Source organism: Symphalangus syndactylus, chromosome 1, assembly GCF_028878055.3.
Source record: "Symphalangus syndactylus isolate Jambi chromosome 1, NHGRI_mSymSyn1-v2.1_pri, whole genome shotgun sequence".
Classification (NCBI taxonomy): Eukaryota; Metazoa; Chordata; class Mammalia; order Primates; family Hylobatidae; genus Symphalangus; species Symphalangus syndactylus.
In genome coordinates, this window is record NC_072423.2 from 93979437 (window position 1) to 93993434 (window position 13998).

Below are 13998 nucleotides of genomic sequence, written 5' to 3' on the forward strand. Positions count from 1 at the left end.
GAGATGGCGTTTTGCTCTGTCACCCAGGCCGGTCTCAAACTCCTAGCTCAAGCCATCCACCTGCCTCGGCCTCCCAAAGTGCTAGGATTACAGGCGTGGCCACTGTACCCAGCCCTAATCAATGACTTTACCCTCCTCTTGAACAATGCATAAACCTTAGAAATTCAGCTTGAATCACCCCTTTCCTTTGTTTATTATGCCATGGTGGGCTAGTATTTTAATTCTAAAGTTTTTTTTTTCCTGCCATAATTTAAACATCATCATGATTTGAGATAGCCCATGTTATTTGGATTACCTGCAAAATAACAGTATTTTTGTTCAGCATTCTCAGACCTTTCATCTGAGATCATTTTCCATCCACCCGAAACATATCCTTTTGTATTTCCTTTGTTTTGTTTTCTTTTTGAGCAGGCTTGATCTCCTGGTCTCAAGTGAGCCTCCCACCTCAGCGTCTCAAGTAGCTAGGACTACAGGCACATGCCACCATGCCCAGATAATTTTTTGGGGGGGGACTGGGGGGAGAGTTGACGGAGTCTCGCTCTGTCACCCAGGCTGGAGTGCAGTGGTGCGATCTCCACTCACCGCAACCTCTGCCTCCCAAGTTCAAGCGATTCTTCTGCCTCAGCCTCCCAAGTAGCTGGGATTCTAGGTGTGCACCACCACACCCAGCTAATTTTTGTATTTTTAGTAGAGATGGGGTTTCACCATGTTGACCAGGCTAGTCTTGAACACCTGGCCTCAAGTGATCCACCCTCCTCAGCCTCCCAAAGTGCTGAGATTACAGGTGTGAGCCACTGTGCCCAGCCCCAGGTTAGTCTTGAACTCCTGGGTGCCACTGATCCTCCTTCCTTGGCCTCTTAAAGTGCTGGGATTACAGGCATGAAGTACCACACCTGGCCCTTTTTGTATTTTTATTTTTAGCAAAGGTCTGTTGGTTATAAAGTTTCTCAGTGTTTATCTAAAATGCCTTTATAGTGTGCTTATTCTTTTTTTTTTTTTTTTGAGAGAGAGTCTCGCTGTCGCCCAGGCTGGAGTGCAGTGGCGTGATCTCGGCTCACTGCAGGCTCCGCCCCCCCAGGGTTCACGCCATTCTCCTGCCTCAGCCTCCCAAGTAGCTGGGACTACAGGTGCCCGCCACCTCACCTGGCTAATTTTTTGTATTTTTAGTAGAGACGGGGTTTCACTGTGTTAGCCAGGGTGGTCTTGATCTCCTGACCTCGTGATCCGCCTGCCTCGGCCTCCCAAAGTGCTGGGATTACAGGCGTGAGCCACCGCACCCAGCCTATAGTGTGCTTATTCTTGACAGTTCTCTGGATGTAGAATTCTGGCTTGACATTATTTTCAGCCTCTTAAAGACACTATTATTCCTTGTTCTGCTTCCATCATCACTATGTGAGCCAGGAGTCTGTCTACCTTGCCTTCTGGAAAAAATCTTAATTTTTCTTTTTCTTTCATACTATACGATTCACCATGATGTGTGGAGGTATGGATTTCTTTTCATTCTGCCTTGAATGTATTGAACTTCCTGGCTATGAATTGATATCTTTCAACAATTCTAGAAAATTTGTAGTCATGATCTTTGAGAATATCACCTCCTTCCCACTCTCTGTATATTCTAATCAAATCTAAACTGAACCTTCTCACTCAATCCTCTCTTTCTCTTAACATTGCTTTTAGATTTCCCATCTCTTAGTGTCTCTGGATTGCATTCTGGGTTGTTCCTTCAGCTCCTTTCTCAGTTCACTAATTTTTTTTTTTGCTCTGTCAAATCTGTTGGTTATTTCTTCCAAGAACTTAATTTCAATTTTAAAAATTTTATTTCTAGAAGAGGTAATGGATCTTTTCAAATCTGTTCATTTTGCTCAAATTTTCAAACTTTTCATTTATTTCTTTAAATATAGTAAGCATAGTCTTATATTCTGTGTCTGATAAGGTCAATATCTGAAGTCTTAGTGGTCAGTTTTTGTCCACTGTGGCTGCTGCTCAGTTTTCACACCTTGTTTGCTTGTGAGATCTCTGCCTTGTTTGGCCTAGAAGTTCATCCATGAGAGAGTTCTTTGAGTCCTCAGATAAAGTTAAATTGCTCCAGGGTGTTTCTGCTAGTCACCTGGAATGCCACCAATCCAGAACACCTTTTTCGTTCTTTTTTATTTATTTACTTATTTTTTGAGACACAGTCTTGCTCTGGCTGGAGTGCAATGGCATAATCTCAGCTCACTTCAGCCTTGACCTCCCAAGCTCAAGGAATCCTTCCACCTCAGCCTCCCCAGTAGCTGGGACTACAGGCACACACCACCATGCCCAGCTAATTTTTATAGAGATGGGATTTTACCACCTCGCCCAGGCTGGTTTTGAGCTCCAGGACTCATGCGATCTGTCTGCTTCAGCCTCCCAAAGTGCTAGGATTACAGGCGTGAGTCTGATGAGTCACCACACCCAGCCTTGTTCTTTTTTTTTTTTTTTTTTTTGAGATGGAGTCTTACTCTGTCGCCCAGGCTGGAGTGCAGTGGTGTGATCTTGGCTCACTGCAACCTTTGCTCCCCAGGTTTAAGCAATTCTCTGCCTCAGCCTCCTGAGTAGCTGGGATTATAGGCGTGTGCCACTACGTCTGGCTAATTTTTTGTATTTTTAGTAGAGACGGGGTTTCACCATCTCGGCCAGGCTGGTCTTGAACTCCTGACCTCGTGATCCACCCACCTTGGTCTCCCAAAGTGCTGGGATTACAGGCATGAGCCACTGCGCCTGGCCGCCTTGTTCTTTTTTTGAGACAGGGTCTCACTCTGTCACCCAGGTTAGAGTTGCAGTGGTGCAATCATAGCTCACTGCAGCCTCAGCCTTCTGGGCTCAAACTATCCTCCCAAGTAGCTGAGACTATGATAGAGACACACACAACACGCCCAGCTAACTTCTTACATTTTTTGTAGAGATGGAGTCTTGCTAGGTTGCCTAGGCTGGTGTTGAACTCCTGGGCTCAAGTGATCCTCCCACCTCAGCCTCCTGATTTACCTAGGACTACAGATTCATGCCACCATGCCTGGCTCATTTGTTTTTTTTTTTTTTTTTTTTTTTTTTTTTCCTGAGACGGAGTCTGGCTCTGTCGCCCAGGCTGGAATGCAGTGGCGCAATCTCAGCTCACTGCAAGCTCCGCCTCCCGGGTTCACGCCATTCTCCTGCCTCAGCCTCCCAAGTAGCTGGGACTACAGGCGCCTGCCACCACGCCCGGGTAATTTTTTGTATTTTTAATAGAGACGGGGTTTCACCGTGTTAGCCAGGATGGTCTTGATCTCCTGACCTCGTGATCCGTCCATCTCAGCCTCCCAAAGTGCTGGGATTACAGGCGTGAGCCACCGCGCCCAGCCGTCTGGCTCATTTTCTTACTTTTTGTAGTGATGGGGTCTCCCTATGTTGCCCAGGCTGGTCTTGAACTCCTGGGCTCAAGCAGTCCTCCCACCTCGGTCTCCCAAAACACTGGGATTACAGTCCATCAGCCACTGTGCCTGGTACAGGATGCTTTTAAAACTAAATTATCTTCTTAAGGTTTCACAGGCAGTGTGAATCAAAACTGAAAGGTCATGTGAAGGCTGGTTTGAGGTTATTTTTTCCTTCCCTCCAGAGAGGTTTAATTTTCTTTCTTTTTTTTTTTTTTTTTTGTTTTTGAGACGGAGTCTCGCTGTGTCACCCAGGCTTGAGTGCAGTGGCGCGATCTCAGCTCACTGCAAACTCTGCCTCCCGGGTTCACGCCTCAGTCTCCCAAGTAGCTGGGACTCAGCCTCCCAAGTAGCTGGGACTACAGGCGCCTGCCACCACACCCAGGCAATTTTTTGTATTTTTAATAGAGATGGGGTTTCACCGTGTTAGCCAGGATGGTCTCGATCTCCTGACCTCGTGATCCGCCTGCCTTGGCCTCCCAAAGTACTGGGATTACAGGCGTGAGCCACCGTGCCCGGCTTTTTTTTTTTTTTTTTTTTTTTTTTTTTTTGAGACATGGTCTTGGTCTGTTGCCCAGGCTGGAATGCAGTGACATGATCTTGGCTCACTGCAACCTCCGCCTCCCGGGTTCAAGCGATTCTCCTGCCTCGTCCTCCGGAGTAAGTGGGACTACAGGTGCCCACCACCATGCCTGGCTAATTTCTGTATTTTTTCAGTAGAGACTGGGTTTTACCATGTTGGCCAGGCTGGTCTCAAACTCCTGACCTCAAATGATCCACCTGCCTCGGCCTCCCACAGTGCTGGGATTACAGGCGCTTGCCACCACGGCCACCTAATTTTTGCATTTTTAGTACAGATGGGGTTTCACCACATTGGCCAGGCTGGTCTCAAACTCCTGACCTTAGGTGATCCAGCTGCCTCAGCCTCCCAGAGTGCTGGGATTACAGGCGTGAGCCACTGCACCTGGCCATATATTACAATTTAAATATACTATTAAATGTACAATTTAAATATACTATTTAAAGCATATTCACAGAGTTGTGCAACCATCACCACATCAATTTTGGAACATTTCATTATCCCAAAAACAAATGAGGTACTCCTTAGCCATGACTCCCCAGCCCTCCCGGCAGCCCTGGCAACCACAAATTTACTTATCTCTATGGATTTGCCTATTCGGAATATTTCATGTGAACAGGATCATATAATACATGGTCCTTTGTGGCTGGCCTTTTTCACTTAGCATAATGTTTTCAAGGTTCCTCCATGTTGTAGCATGGATCAGTATGTTGTTCCTCTTTGTTGCCAAATAATATCCCACTGGTTGGCTCTATATTTTGTATATTCACTCTTCAGTTGATGGATAATTGGGTAGTTTCATCCACTCAGCTGTTATAAATAATGCATCCATTAACATTCTCTCTCTCTCTCTTTTTTTTTTTTTTTTTTTGATGTGGAATCTTGCTCTCTTGCCCAGGCTGGAGTGCAGTGGCATGATCTCAGCTCACTGCAACCTCTGCCTCTGGGTTCAAGCGATTCTCCTACCTCAGCCTCTTGAGTAGCCGCGATTACAGGCATGCGCCACCACGCCCAGCTAATTTTGTGGATTGTTTGTTTTTGAGACTCAGACTTACTCTGTCACCCAGGCTGGTGTGCTGTGGCACGACCTCAGCTCACTGCAACCTCCGCCTCCCAGGTTTAAGCGATTCTCCTGCCTCAGCCCCCCAAGTAGCTGGGACTACAGGCATGGGCCACCATGCCTGGCTAATTTTTGTATTTTTAGTAGAGGTGGGGTTTCACCATATTGGCCAGGCTGGTCTCAAAACTCCTGACCTCAACTGATCCGTCTGCCTGGGCCTCCCAAAGTGCTGGGATTACAGGTTTGAGCCACCGTGCCCTGCCACACTCTTATGAACAAGCCTTTGCATGGACACGTTTTCATTTCTCTTGGGTATAGAGCTTGGAGTGGAATTTCTGGGTCATGTGAAGCTCTGTGTTTAAGCTTTTGAGAAACTGCCAGAATGTTCTTCGGACCAGCTGCAACATTTTACATTCCCACCAGCATCCTGTGAGGTTCCCATCCCTCCACATCCTCACCCAAGTTGTTATTATCGTTAATATTATTATTGTCAATGGAGGGCAGGGGATGCAGTGGCTTATTAGTGCCTTTAAAAATAAGTTTTGCAGTTTACCGTTCTATCCCGCAGTGGGTTGTTTTAGTCAAGAGGGTTCTTTAGGCAGCAAAATCACCCAACTGCCAGAAATGCAAGCCCCTGCCTTCCCTTGCTGGCTGGCTGTGGCCTCCTGTCGGACCCCTGCTTTTTCTCTTGCCCTCTTCTAAGTTGTCCATGCAGCACTCGAGCCACCTTTTAGAGTCCTAATGCAGTCACATTCCTCCTTGCTGCAAGCTGTGGGAAGGTCCTTACCCTTTGCTTCAGTCCACACGCCCTAGCTCCTGGCCGGCTCCTGCGAGCTCTGCCGTCTCCCTGGATCTCCGTGTTTCCTGGAGCCTCCGTAGGTGCTCCCTGTGCGCAGATGCGTGGAGCCCTTCCCCACCTCTGCTCTGGGGTGCCCTCTGCCTGGCTTCTGCTTCTCAGCGGCTTGCCAGGGCAGCCCCTTCGGGTCTCAGTGCATAGGCCCCCTACTCTGATCTACTCCTGCTTGCTTTTCTTTTTTCTTTTTTTTTTTTTTTTTTGAGACGGAGTCTCACTCAGTCACCCAGGCTAGAGTACAATGGCGTGATCTCGGCTCACTGCAAGCTCCGCCTCCCGGTTTCACACCATTCTCCTGCCTCAGCCTCCTGAGTAGCTGGGACTACAGGCGCCCTCCACCACGCCCAGCTAATTTTTTGTATTTTTAGTAGAGACGGGGTTTCACCGTGTTAGCCAGGATGGTCTCGATCTCCTGACCTCGTGATCCACCCGCCTCAGCCTCCCAAAGCGCTGGGATTACAGGCGTGAGCCACCGCGCCCGGCTCCTGCTTGCTTTTCTTTGCAGTTGCTCTGCTCACTAACCTAACAGACTTGCTCAGACTGAAGCCTCTAGTTTGCAAATGCAGGCTGTGAGGGCATGGACCGAGCCTGGCCCAGCCTGCCCACCACCCTGCATGCTACAGGTGCTCAGTAATATTTGTTGAATGAATGAATGCGTGTACAGGCACGTGCTGAGGAGGCTTGGGGGCCACTTGGCTCTGCCCTGCCCTGCCTCTGATCCCCGCCTCCTCACCTGCCCTCAGCCACCTTCTGGGTGAACCCCCAGTTCAAGATCCGGCTGGATGAGACGGATGACCCGGACGACTACGGGGACCGCGAGTCAGGCTGCAGCTTCGTGCTCGCCCTTATGCAGAAGCACCGCCGCCGCGAGCGCCGCTTCGGCCGCGACATGGAGACTATTGGCTTCGCGGTCTACGAGGTGAGCAGGGTGGATCCCCGGTGGATTTCACTGAGCAGGCAGAGGACCTGGCGCCCCCGACCTGCAGTGCAGGCGGGCTTCCGCCAGGGGGTGCCAGGGGCCATGCCCTTCCCCACAAATTCCTCTCCACTCCCCCCACCATCCTGAGGGCTGGGAAATCTCAACCTCCAGGAGGCACCTGCTGAGGCCCTCTGGCTGAAAGAGAGGAAGGGGGTTGGCTCAAGGAAGGGAGATTCTGGGATTCACCTCACGCTTAGAGGGCAGCCTGCTGCTCTTGGAGGAGGGAGCTGGCTCAGCTAATGCCTGGGAGTACTGAGCTCTCTGTCTTGGAGGCTGTGAGCAGAAGCTGGCAGGGAAAGCTAGGGGATAGGGAGGGCCTGTTGGCCAAGGTGAGGCTGTGCCAGTCGCTCTGGGATTAGAACTCCTTGCTCTTGCCCTATATTTGCCCTGCTTCACACACTGCCCTTAAGACAGGGACAGAAACTTCTGGACCTCCCTGGTCGCAGTCTTGGCCCACACCCAGACCCCCTGGTAGCAGCCTGCAGTGGCCCTTTCCTGTCCCTGGGCTTTGGAACATTGCAGTTGGCCACCCCGGGGGCTGGCCTGGAGCCTCTGACTCAGAGTGGAGTCCTAGGGCAGGCATTCCCAGGACCAAGAGGACCCTGCCTGAGCCCTCCCTCCTGGGGCCCTGCTCTGGTGCAGGGACAAGATCTGGGTCCCCAGGGTCCTGCCTTCTGCCTCCTTATCCCATCAGTCCCGTCTAAGAACTCAGGACCTCTGCCCATCATGCACTGCGACCCCACCCTGGGACAAACACACATTTCTGACTTCCCCTGTCTCTCTATTGCAGGTCCCTCCGGAGGTAGGTGTGGCACATGACCCACCTGCAGTCACACACCCCTGATGGTGCCAGAGGGGAGCAGCCCAGTGGCAAACCCACCCTGGCCTGGAGAGCTAAGAAGTCACCTTGTTTTACTGCTTGAAAAATGCTTCTCCCCACCTGTTCAGTGGGCAGAGCAAACATTGCTCTCCTGAGGGTCAGCACAGGTAGTCAGTGAGGGAGCTGGATTTGAGCCCTGGTCCTCAGAGCCCCTGTCTGACATGTACACACGAGGCTCTTCCTGCCTTGCCATCTACACCAAGTAAGTGCCAACCAGGGCGGTCCAGCAATGTCAGGAGCAGCGCATTAGACAGGCTGAGAGTTCTGTACCCTTGAGCAGTTGCGTAAGCTCCGAGCCTGTGTTTGTGTCTGTAAAATGGGTGCAATAGCAGAACAGCAAATGAGGTGCCGAGTACCCTGCAGTGCTGGACCTGGGGAAAGCTCCCAGTGATAATAATGACAGTGTTATTGAAACACATGCCTAATCTGCAATCCGGTGCTCCTCTACCCTCTGCAGTGAGTAGGGTTGTTACATTTTACAGATGAGGAAACTGAGGCAAAATGTCTTGTTAGGGTCACACAGGCTGTGAGTGAGCCATGCCCCAGCTCTCCAGCCCCTTGGCCAGGACAAGGAGCCTGGAGTCTGGGTCTGGGGGCGGCCCCTGAGGGTGGGCTGAGTGGGCAGCTGCAGCCCTGCTCCCTCCTCCCTCCTCCCTCCCACCAGCTGGTGGGCCAGCCGGCTGTACACTTGAAGCGTGACTTCTTCCTGGCCAATGCATCTCGGGCGCGCTCAGAGCAGTTCATCAACCTGCGAGAGGTCAGCACCCGCTTCCGCCTGCCACCCGGGGAGTATGTGGTGGTGCCCTCCACCTTTGAGCCGAACAAGGAGGGCGACTTCGTGCTGCGCTTCTTCTCGGAGAAGAGTGCTGGGACCGCGTGAGTCATGGACCGGCCCCTGCCACTCTCCCCTCTCCCAGCCAACCCCCTCAGGCCCTCTGCTGTCCCCCTCTGACTGGCTCCTTTCCTCCCCACTCTCTGCAGGGAGCTGGATGACCAGATCCAGGCCAATCTCCCCGATGAGGTGCGTGGTCCCACCCCATAAGGCCCCGTCCTCCTCTCTTCCTCACCCCTGGGTGTGTGATGGGGATCCAGGTGTCCTGTCCCCTGAGTTCCTGCTAACGGGGAAGATCCCCTCCTGGCAGGAGCCATAGGAGTAGTGCTAATCCCTCATTGGCCCAGCACTTTACAGTTTGCAGACGACCTGTGATACTAATGGCACAGGCCCTGAGCTCTCACCTGGTGGCGGGTTTGTGCTGAGCACTTCACCTGTGTTACCTCATTTCCTCCCCACATCAACCCTGTCCGGGTCTTGTTGCCATACCTCCTCTGAATGGGAAATTCAGGTTCACAAAGGTTAGGGAACTTGCCTGAGGCCATACAGTAGGGATCCAAACTCTTGCCCTTTTTTTTTTTTTTTGAGACACAGTCTCACTCTGTCACCCAGGCTGGAGTGCAATGGCGTGATCTCGGCTCACTGCAACCTCCGTCTCCTGGGTGCAGGTGATTCTCCTGCCTCAGCCTCCCGAGTAGCTGGGATTACAGGCGCACGTTGCCACACCTGGCTAATTTTTGTATTTTTAGTAGAGACGAGGTTTTGCCATTTTGGACAGGCTGGTCTCGAACTCCTGACTTCAGGTGATCCACCCACCTCGGCCTCCCAAAGTGCTAGGATTACAGGTGTGAGCCACTGCACCTGGCCCAAACTCTTGCCTTTTACTCACTGAGCAGAACAGCATCCCCTTCATTTAGGTCACATGAGTCCTGGGTATGGGGCAGGGCAGGGCAGGAACGAGATTCCCTTTTCAGATTAGAAAAGTGAGACTCAAGCCGGGTGCGGTGGCTCACGCCTGTAATCCTAGCACTTTGGGAGGTTGAGGCGGGTGGATAACCTGAGGTTGGGAGTTTGAGACCAGCCTGGCCAACATGGCAAAACCCCGTCTCTACTAAAAATACAAAAATTAGCCGGGCATGGTGGTGGGCACCTTTAATCCCAGCTACTCAGGAGGCTGCGGCAGGGAGAATGGCTTGAGCCCAGGAGGCGGAGGTTGCAGTGAGCTGAGATCCTGCCACTGCACTCCAGCCTGGGTGACAGAGTGAGACTCCATCTCAAAAAGAAAAGAAAAGAAAACTGAGGCTCAGAGAAGCGAAGTGACTTGTAGCAGATACGTGACCTCAGCCCTCCCTCCAGCTGCCTCCACATGGGCAGGGCCAGGGCCTCTCTTACCTGCTTTCTCCCCTTCTCGATCCAGCAAGTGCTCTCAGAAGAGGAGATTGACGAGAACTTTAAGGCCCTCTTCAGGCAGCTGGCAGGGGAGGTAGGTTGGGGCATGGCGCATTGGGAGGGGCCTGTGAGGGGCAGCCCTCTCCTGCGGCAGGTGCCACCTCCTCTCTCTCCCCAGGACATGGAGATCAGCGTGAAGGAGCTGCGGACAATCCTCAATAGGATCATCAGCAAGCGTGAGTCCCCGTGGGGCTGCCCCACCGCACCATTTCTTCCACATCAGAATCCAGGCTCCTGCTCACACATTGAGCTGAACCCCATCCCTTGGTCTGCACGAGTCAGGGAATCCTCCAGTTTTTCTGAGCCCAGTTCCCTGCCATTTCCATCCCATACTCCTCCTCCTGACCTGCCGTCCTGATAATCCCTGTGCTCGGGTGCTGTGCTTTTGTGGGATTAGAAGCATAGCCTGGCGAGGCACAGTGGCTCACACCTGTAGTCCCAACACTCTGGGAGGCCGAGGCAGGAGTCGCTTCAGCCCAGGAGTTCAAGACCAGCCTGGATAATATGGAGAGACCCTGTCTCTACAAAAAAGTACAAAAATTAGCCAGGTGTGGTGGCATGCACCTGTAGTCCCAGCTACTCAGGAGGCTGAGTTGGGAGGATGGCTTGAGCCCAGGGAGGTTGAGGCTGCAGTGAGCTGTGATCACATCAGTGCACTCCAGCCTGGGCAACAGAGCAAGACCCTGTCTCAAAAAAAGAAAAAAAAGCAAGAGCAGCACCTTAGTGCCAAGGAAAAGTCTACCTTTCCTCCCAAAGCCTCCTGGGCCAGGCTGAGTGGCTTGGGGAACACCACGTGACTGGCTTCACTCCCCAGGGCAGACAACTGCTGGCCTCCCTCCCCAGAGCAGACAACTGCTGGCCTCCCCTCCCCTCCCCTTTGCTGCCACTGACCTCCATCCACACGGTTTCCTTAACCAGAGCCTCTCTCCTCCTCTCCTCTGCTAGTGAAGCACTGCTTACCCTCCTAGCCTGCAGCAAGCCCTGCCCTGCCCCGCCCCATCTTTCTACCCAATTTCGCGCTCTTCTGTTTCACACTCGTTTCTTTTTACTTTGGACTAATTGTGGCTGTTGGGACTTTGGCTTGATTGCTAAAGTACTTTACCTGTACTTCCTGATGATACAAACAATCCTGCCCACTTCCTCTGCCAGATAGTGCACCCACTCATCAGGATTTGTGTGTCCTTGACTCTGCCCCACCCAGTGCTCCCAGCAGGGGCAGGTGCAGGAAGCTCGCTAGGTGGAGATGTTGGAATTGGTTTTTCTTGCAGACAAAGACCTGCGGACCAAGGGCTTCAGCCTAGAGTCATGCCGCAGCATGGTGAACCTCATGGATGTATCCTTCTGTTTGCTTTTGTCTCCTGAATGGGGTTTTGGTTGGAGGTATCGGTGTTGGGAGAACTGTCCCAGGACAGCGGAGAGAACGGAACAGAGCCATGTGGAGTGTGGACACACAGTGCGCCATGCTCAGATGCCTCCCTGGATGTCTTCCTCTTGGTTGGGAGGGAGAGACTGAGGCACAGACCTGTGTCAAGTGAAAGGTGGAGCAAGACCTGGGTCCCCATTGACCCGGAGGCTGGTGCTGTTTCTGACCCCTCCCCAGCCCACTCCACTGCAGCCCAGCTCAGAGAACGAGGCAAGCCCGGCTGTGGGCTGACTGGACGTGGTTTTTGCTGCTTCTCCTCACCCAACCCCAAGTCGGCTTGCTGGCTTGGCGGCCGTCTCCACTTCTGCACAGTTGCCCACTCTCCCATGCCTGGTCTAAGTGATGGAATTTCCTTCTTAACGGCCACCCAGCGTGATGGCAATGGGAAGCTGGGCCTGGTGGAGTTCAACATCCTGTGGAACCGCATCCGGAATTACCTGGTAGGTTGTCCCCACTCACCTCAGTCATGCAGGTGCCGGCTGGGCAGGTGGGAAGGGCTGGGTGACTCAGCCTGGCCCTCACCCTCTGCCCCCACCCCAGTCCATCTTCCGGAAGTTTGACCTGGACAAGTCGGGCAGCATGAGTGCCTACGAGATGCGGATGGCCATTGAGTCGGCAGGTGAGACCCCAAGGCTGATGGCACCTGTGGGGACTGGGGCACGTAGCCCCACTGCTCCTATGCCCCAGGCCCTTGTCCCTGGGGTGCTAGTGGTGACGTGGTAACAGCCATCTTGTCCTTTTCCCCGAGGTTACTAGCACCCTGCCTAGCCCCAGCCCCCTTCCTGGGGACCCAACCCCTCCCCCATCCTGTTGGGCAGGGGCTGCGCCTCCCTGACCTTCACTCACTCTCCTGGACCAGGCTTCAAGCTCAACAAGAAACTTTACGAGCTCATCATCACCCGCTACTCGGAGCCCGACCTGGCGGTCGACTTTGACAATTTCGTGTGCTGCCTGGTGCGGCTAGAGACCATGTTCCGTGAGTGTCCCCAACCACCTCCCACCCTCCAGCTCCATCCCAAACGCATCCCTCAGGAGCTGGGGGGAATGACAGATGGGTGAATTAGCAGATACAGGCCAGTGCTGTGAGTGTGTGCCAGAGAGGCCTGGGTCTGGGTTTGGGTGGCCCTGGCTGAGTGCCAGGAGAGTTGGGGAGGGAGGGAGTTGACAGTGGCTTCTCAGGCAGCAGGAAGGGGTGAAGCTTCCCAGCTTCAAGGGGTGTCAGCTTGCGGCACTGTGGGGAGGTAGAGAGGGACCAGGCAGGAAGGGGGCCAGGCCTGGCCCTGCGTGAATATCCCACTGAGTTTTCAGCCCTATATCACCTTTTCTTGAACACACAGGATTTTTCAAAACTCTGGACACAGATCTGGATGGAGTCGTGACCTTTGACTTGTTTAAGGTGGGAACCTCCCTGGGCCCATGGTGGGGGAAGAGTTCCAGGCGATCGAGTTTTCTCATCTGGCCAGTGTTCCCTGTCCTTTCCTGGAAATAAGGCTGGGCCACCTGAATCCTGAAAGGCTGGGGTGGGGGTGTCTGGATTCTGGGAAAGGAGCAGGAGGGGAGGCCCAGGCCCTTGGAGGCCTCTATGGGAGCCACACTCCGGTTTCCCAGGGGTGGAGGAGGTAAGAAAGTAACCCCTCCATGAGGTCCCTGAGGTGGCTCCTGAGCCGTGGAGCTGGGGGCTGGACCTGGGGTTTGGGTGGGGAAGAAGCCAGGGAGCCATTTCTGCGGCCCCGGCTGACCTGCCTGCTCTCCCGCAGTGGTTGCAGCTGACCATGTTTGCATGAGGCAGGAACTCGGTCCCCCTTGCCGTGCTCCCCTCCCTCCTCGTCTGCCAAGCCACGCCTCCTACCACACCACACCAGGCCACCCCAGCTGCAAGTGCCTTCCTTGGAGCAGAGAGGCAGCCTCGTCCTCCTGTCCCCTCTCCTCCCAGCCACCGTCGTTCATCTGCTCCGGGCAGAGCTGTGTGGCCCCTGCCTGCGCCAGCCATGGGCTCGGGATGGACTCCCTGGGCCCCTCCCATTGCCAAGCCAGGAAGGCAGCTTTCGCTTGTTCCTGCCTCGGGACAGCCCCAGGTTTCCCCAGCATCCTGATGTGTCCCCTCTCCTCATTTCAGAGGCCACCCATTCAGCACCACTGGCCTGGCCTTGCCTGCAGACTATAAACTATAACCACTAGCTCTACACAGTCTGCAGTCCAGGTGTGTGGAGCCGCCTCCCGGCTCGGGGAGGCCCCGGGGCTGGGAACGCCTGTGCCTTCCTGCACCGAAGCCAACGCCCCCTGTGTCCTTCCCTGGCCCTGCTGCTGCCCAGGAGCTGCCCAGCCTGTGGGCAGTCGGCCTTCCCTCCTTCGCTCCTTTTTTATATTAGTGATTTTAAAGGGGACTCTTCAGGGACTTGTGTACTGGTTATGGGGGTGCCAGAGGCACTAGGCTTGGGGTGGGGAGGTCCCATGTTCCATATAGAGGAACCCCAAATAATAAAAGGCCCTACATCTGTCTGTGATGTGTTTCTC

At 53.4% G+C, this 13998-nt stretch overlaps 1 protein-coding gene across 4 annotated transcripts in view; it reads left to right on the forward strand.

Moving 5' to 3' along the window:
* CAPN1 (calpain 1) overlaps window positions 1–13983 on the forward strand; it is a 31960-nt gene extending 17977 nt beyond the window's left edge. For all 4 annotated transcript variants that reach the window (XM_055252273.2, XM_055252362.2, XM_055252194.2 and 1 more), the window contains exons 11-22: window positions 6665–6840; window positions 7691–7702; window positions 8445–8656; window positions 8762–8801; window positions 10030–10095; window positions 10180–10237; window positions 11330–11394; window positions 11856–11924; window positions 12025–12103; window positions 12344–12460; window positions 12822–12880; window positions 13242–13983. In XM_055252273.2, the coding sequence (XP_055108248.1) occupies window positions 6665–6840; window positions 7691–7702; window positions 8445–8656; window positions 8762–8801; window positions 10030–10095; window positions 10180–10237; window positions 11330–11394; window positions 11856–11924; window positions 12025–12103; window positions 12344–12460; window positions 12822–12880; window positions 13242–13268 (980 nt within the window). In that variant the 3' untranslated portion in view covers window positions 13269–13983. The remainder of the gene's footprint in view (window positions 1–6664; window positions 6841–7690; window positions 7703–8444; window positions 8657–8761; window positions 8802–10029; window positions 10096–10179; window positions 10238–11329; window positions 11395–11855; window positions 11925–12024; window positions 12104–12343; window positions 12461–12821; window positions 12881–13241) is intronic.
* The last annotated feature ends 15 nt before the right edge of the window (window positions 13984–13998 follow it).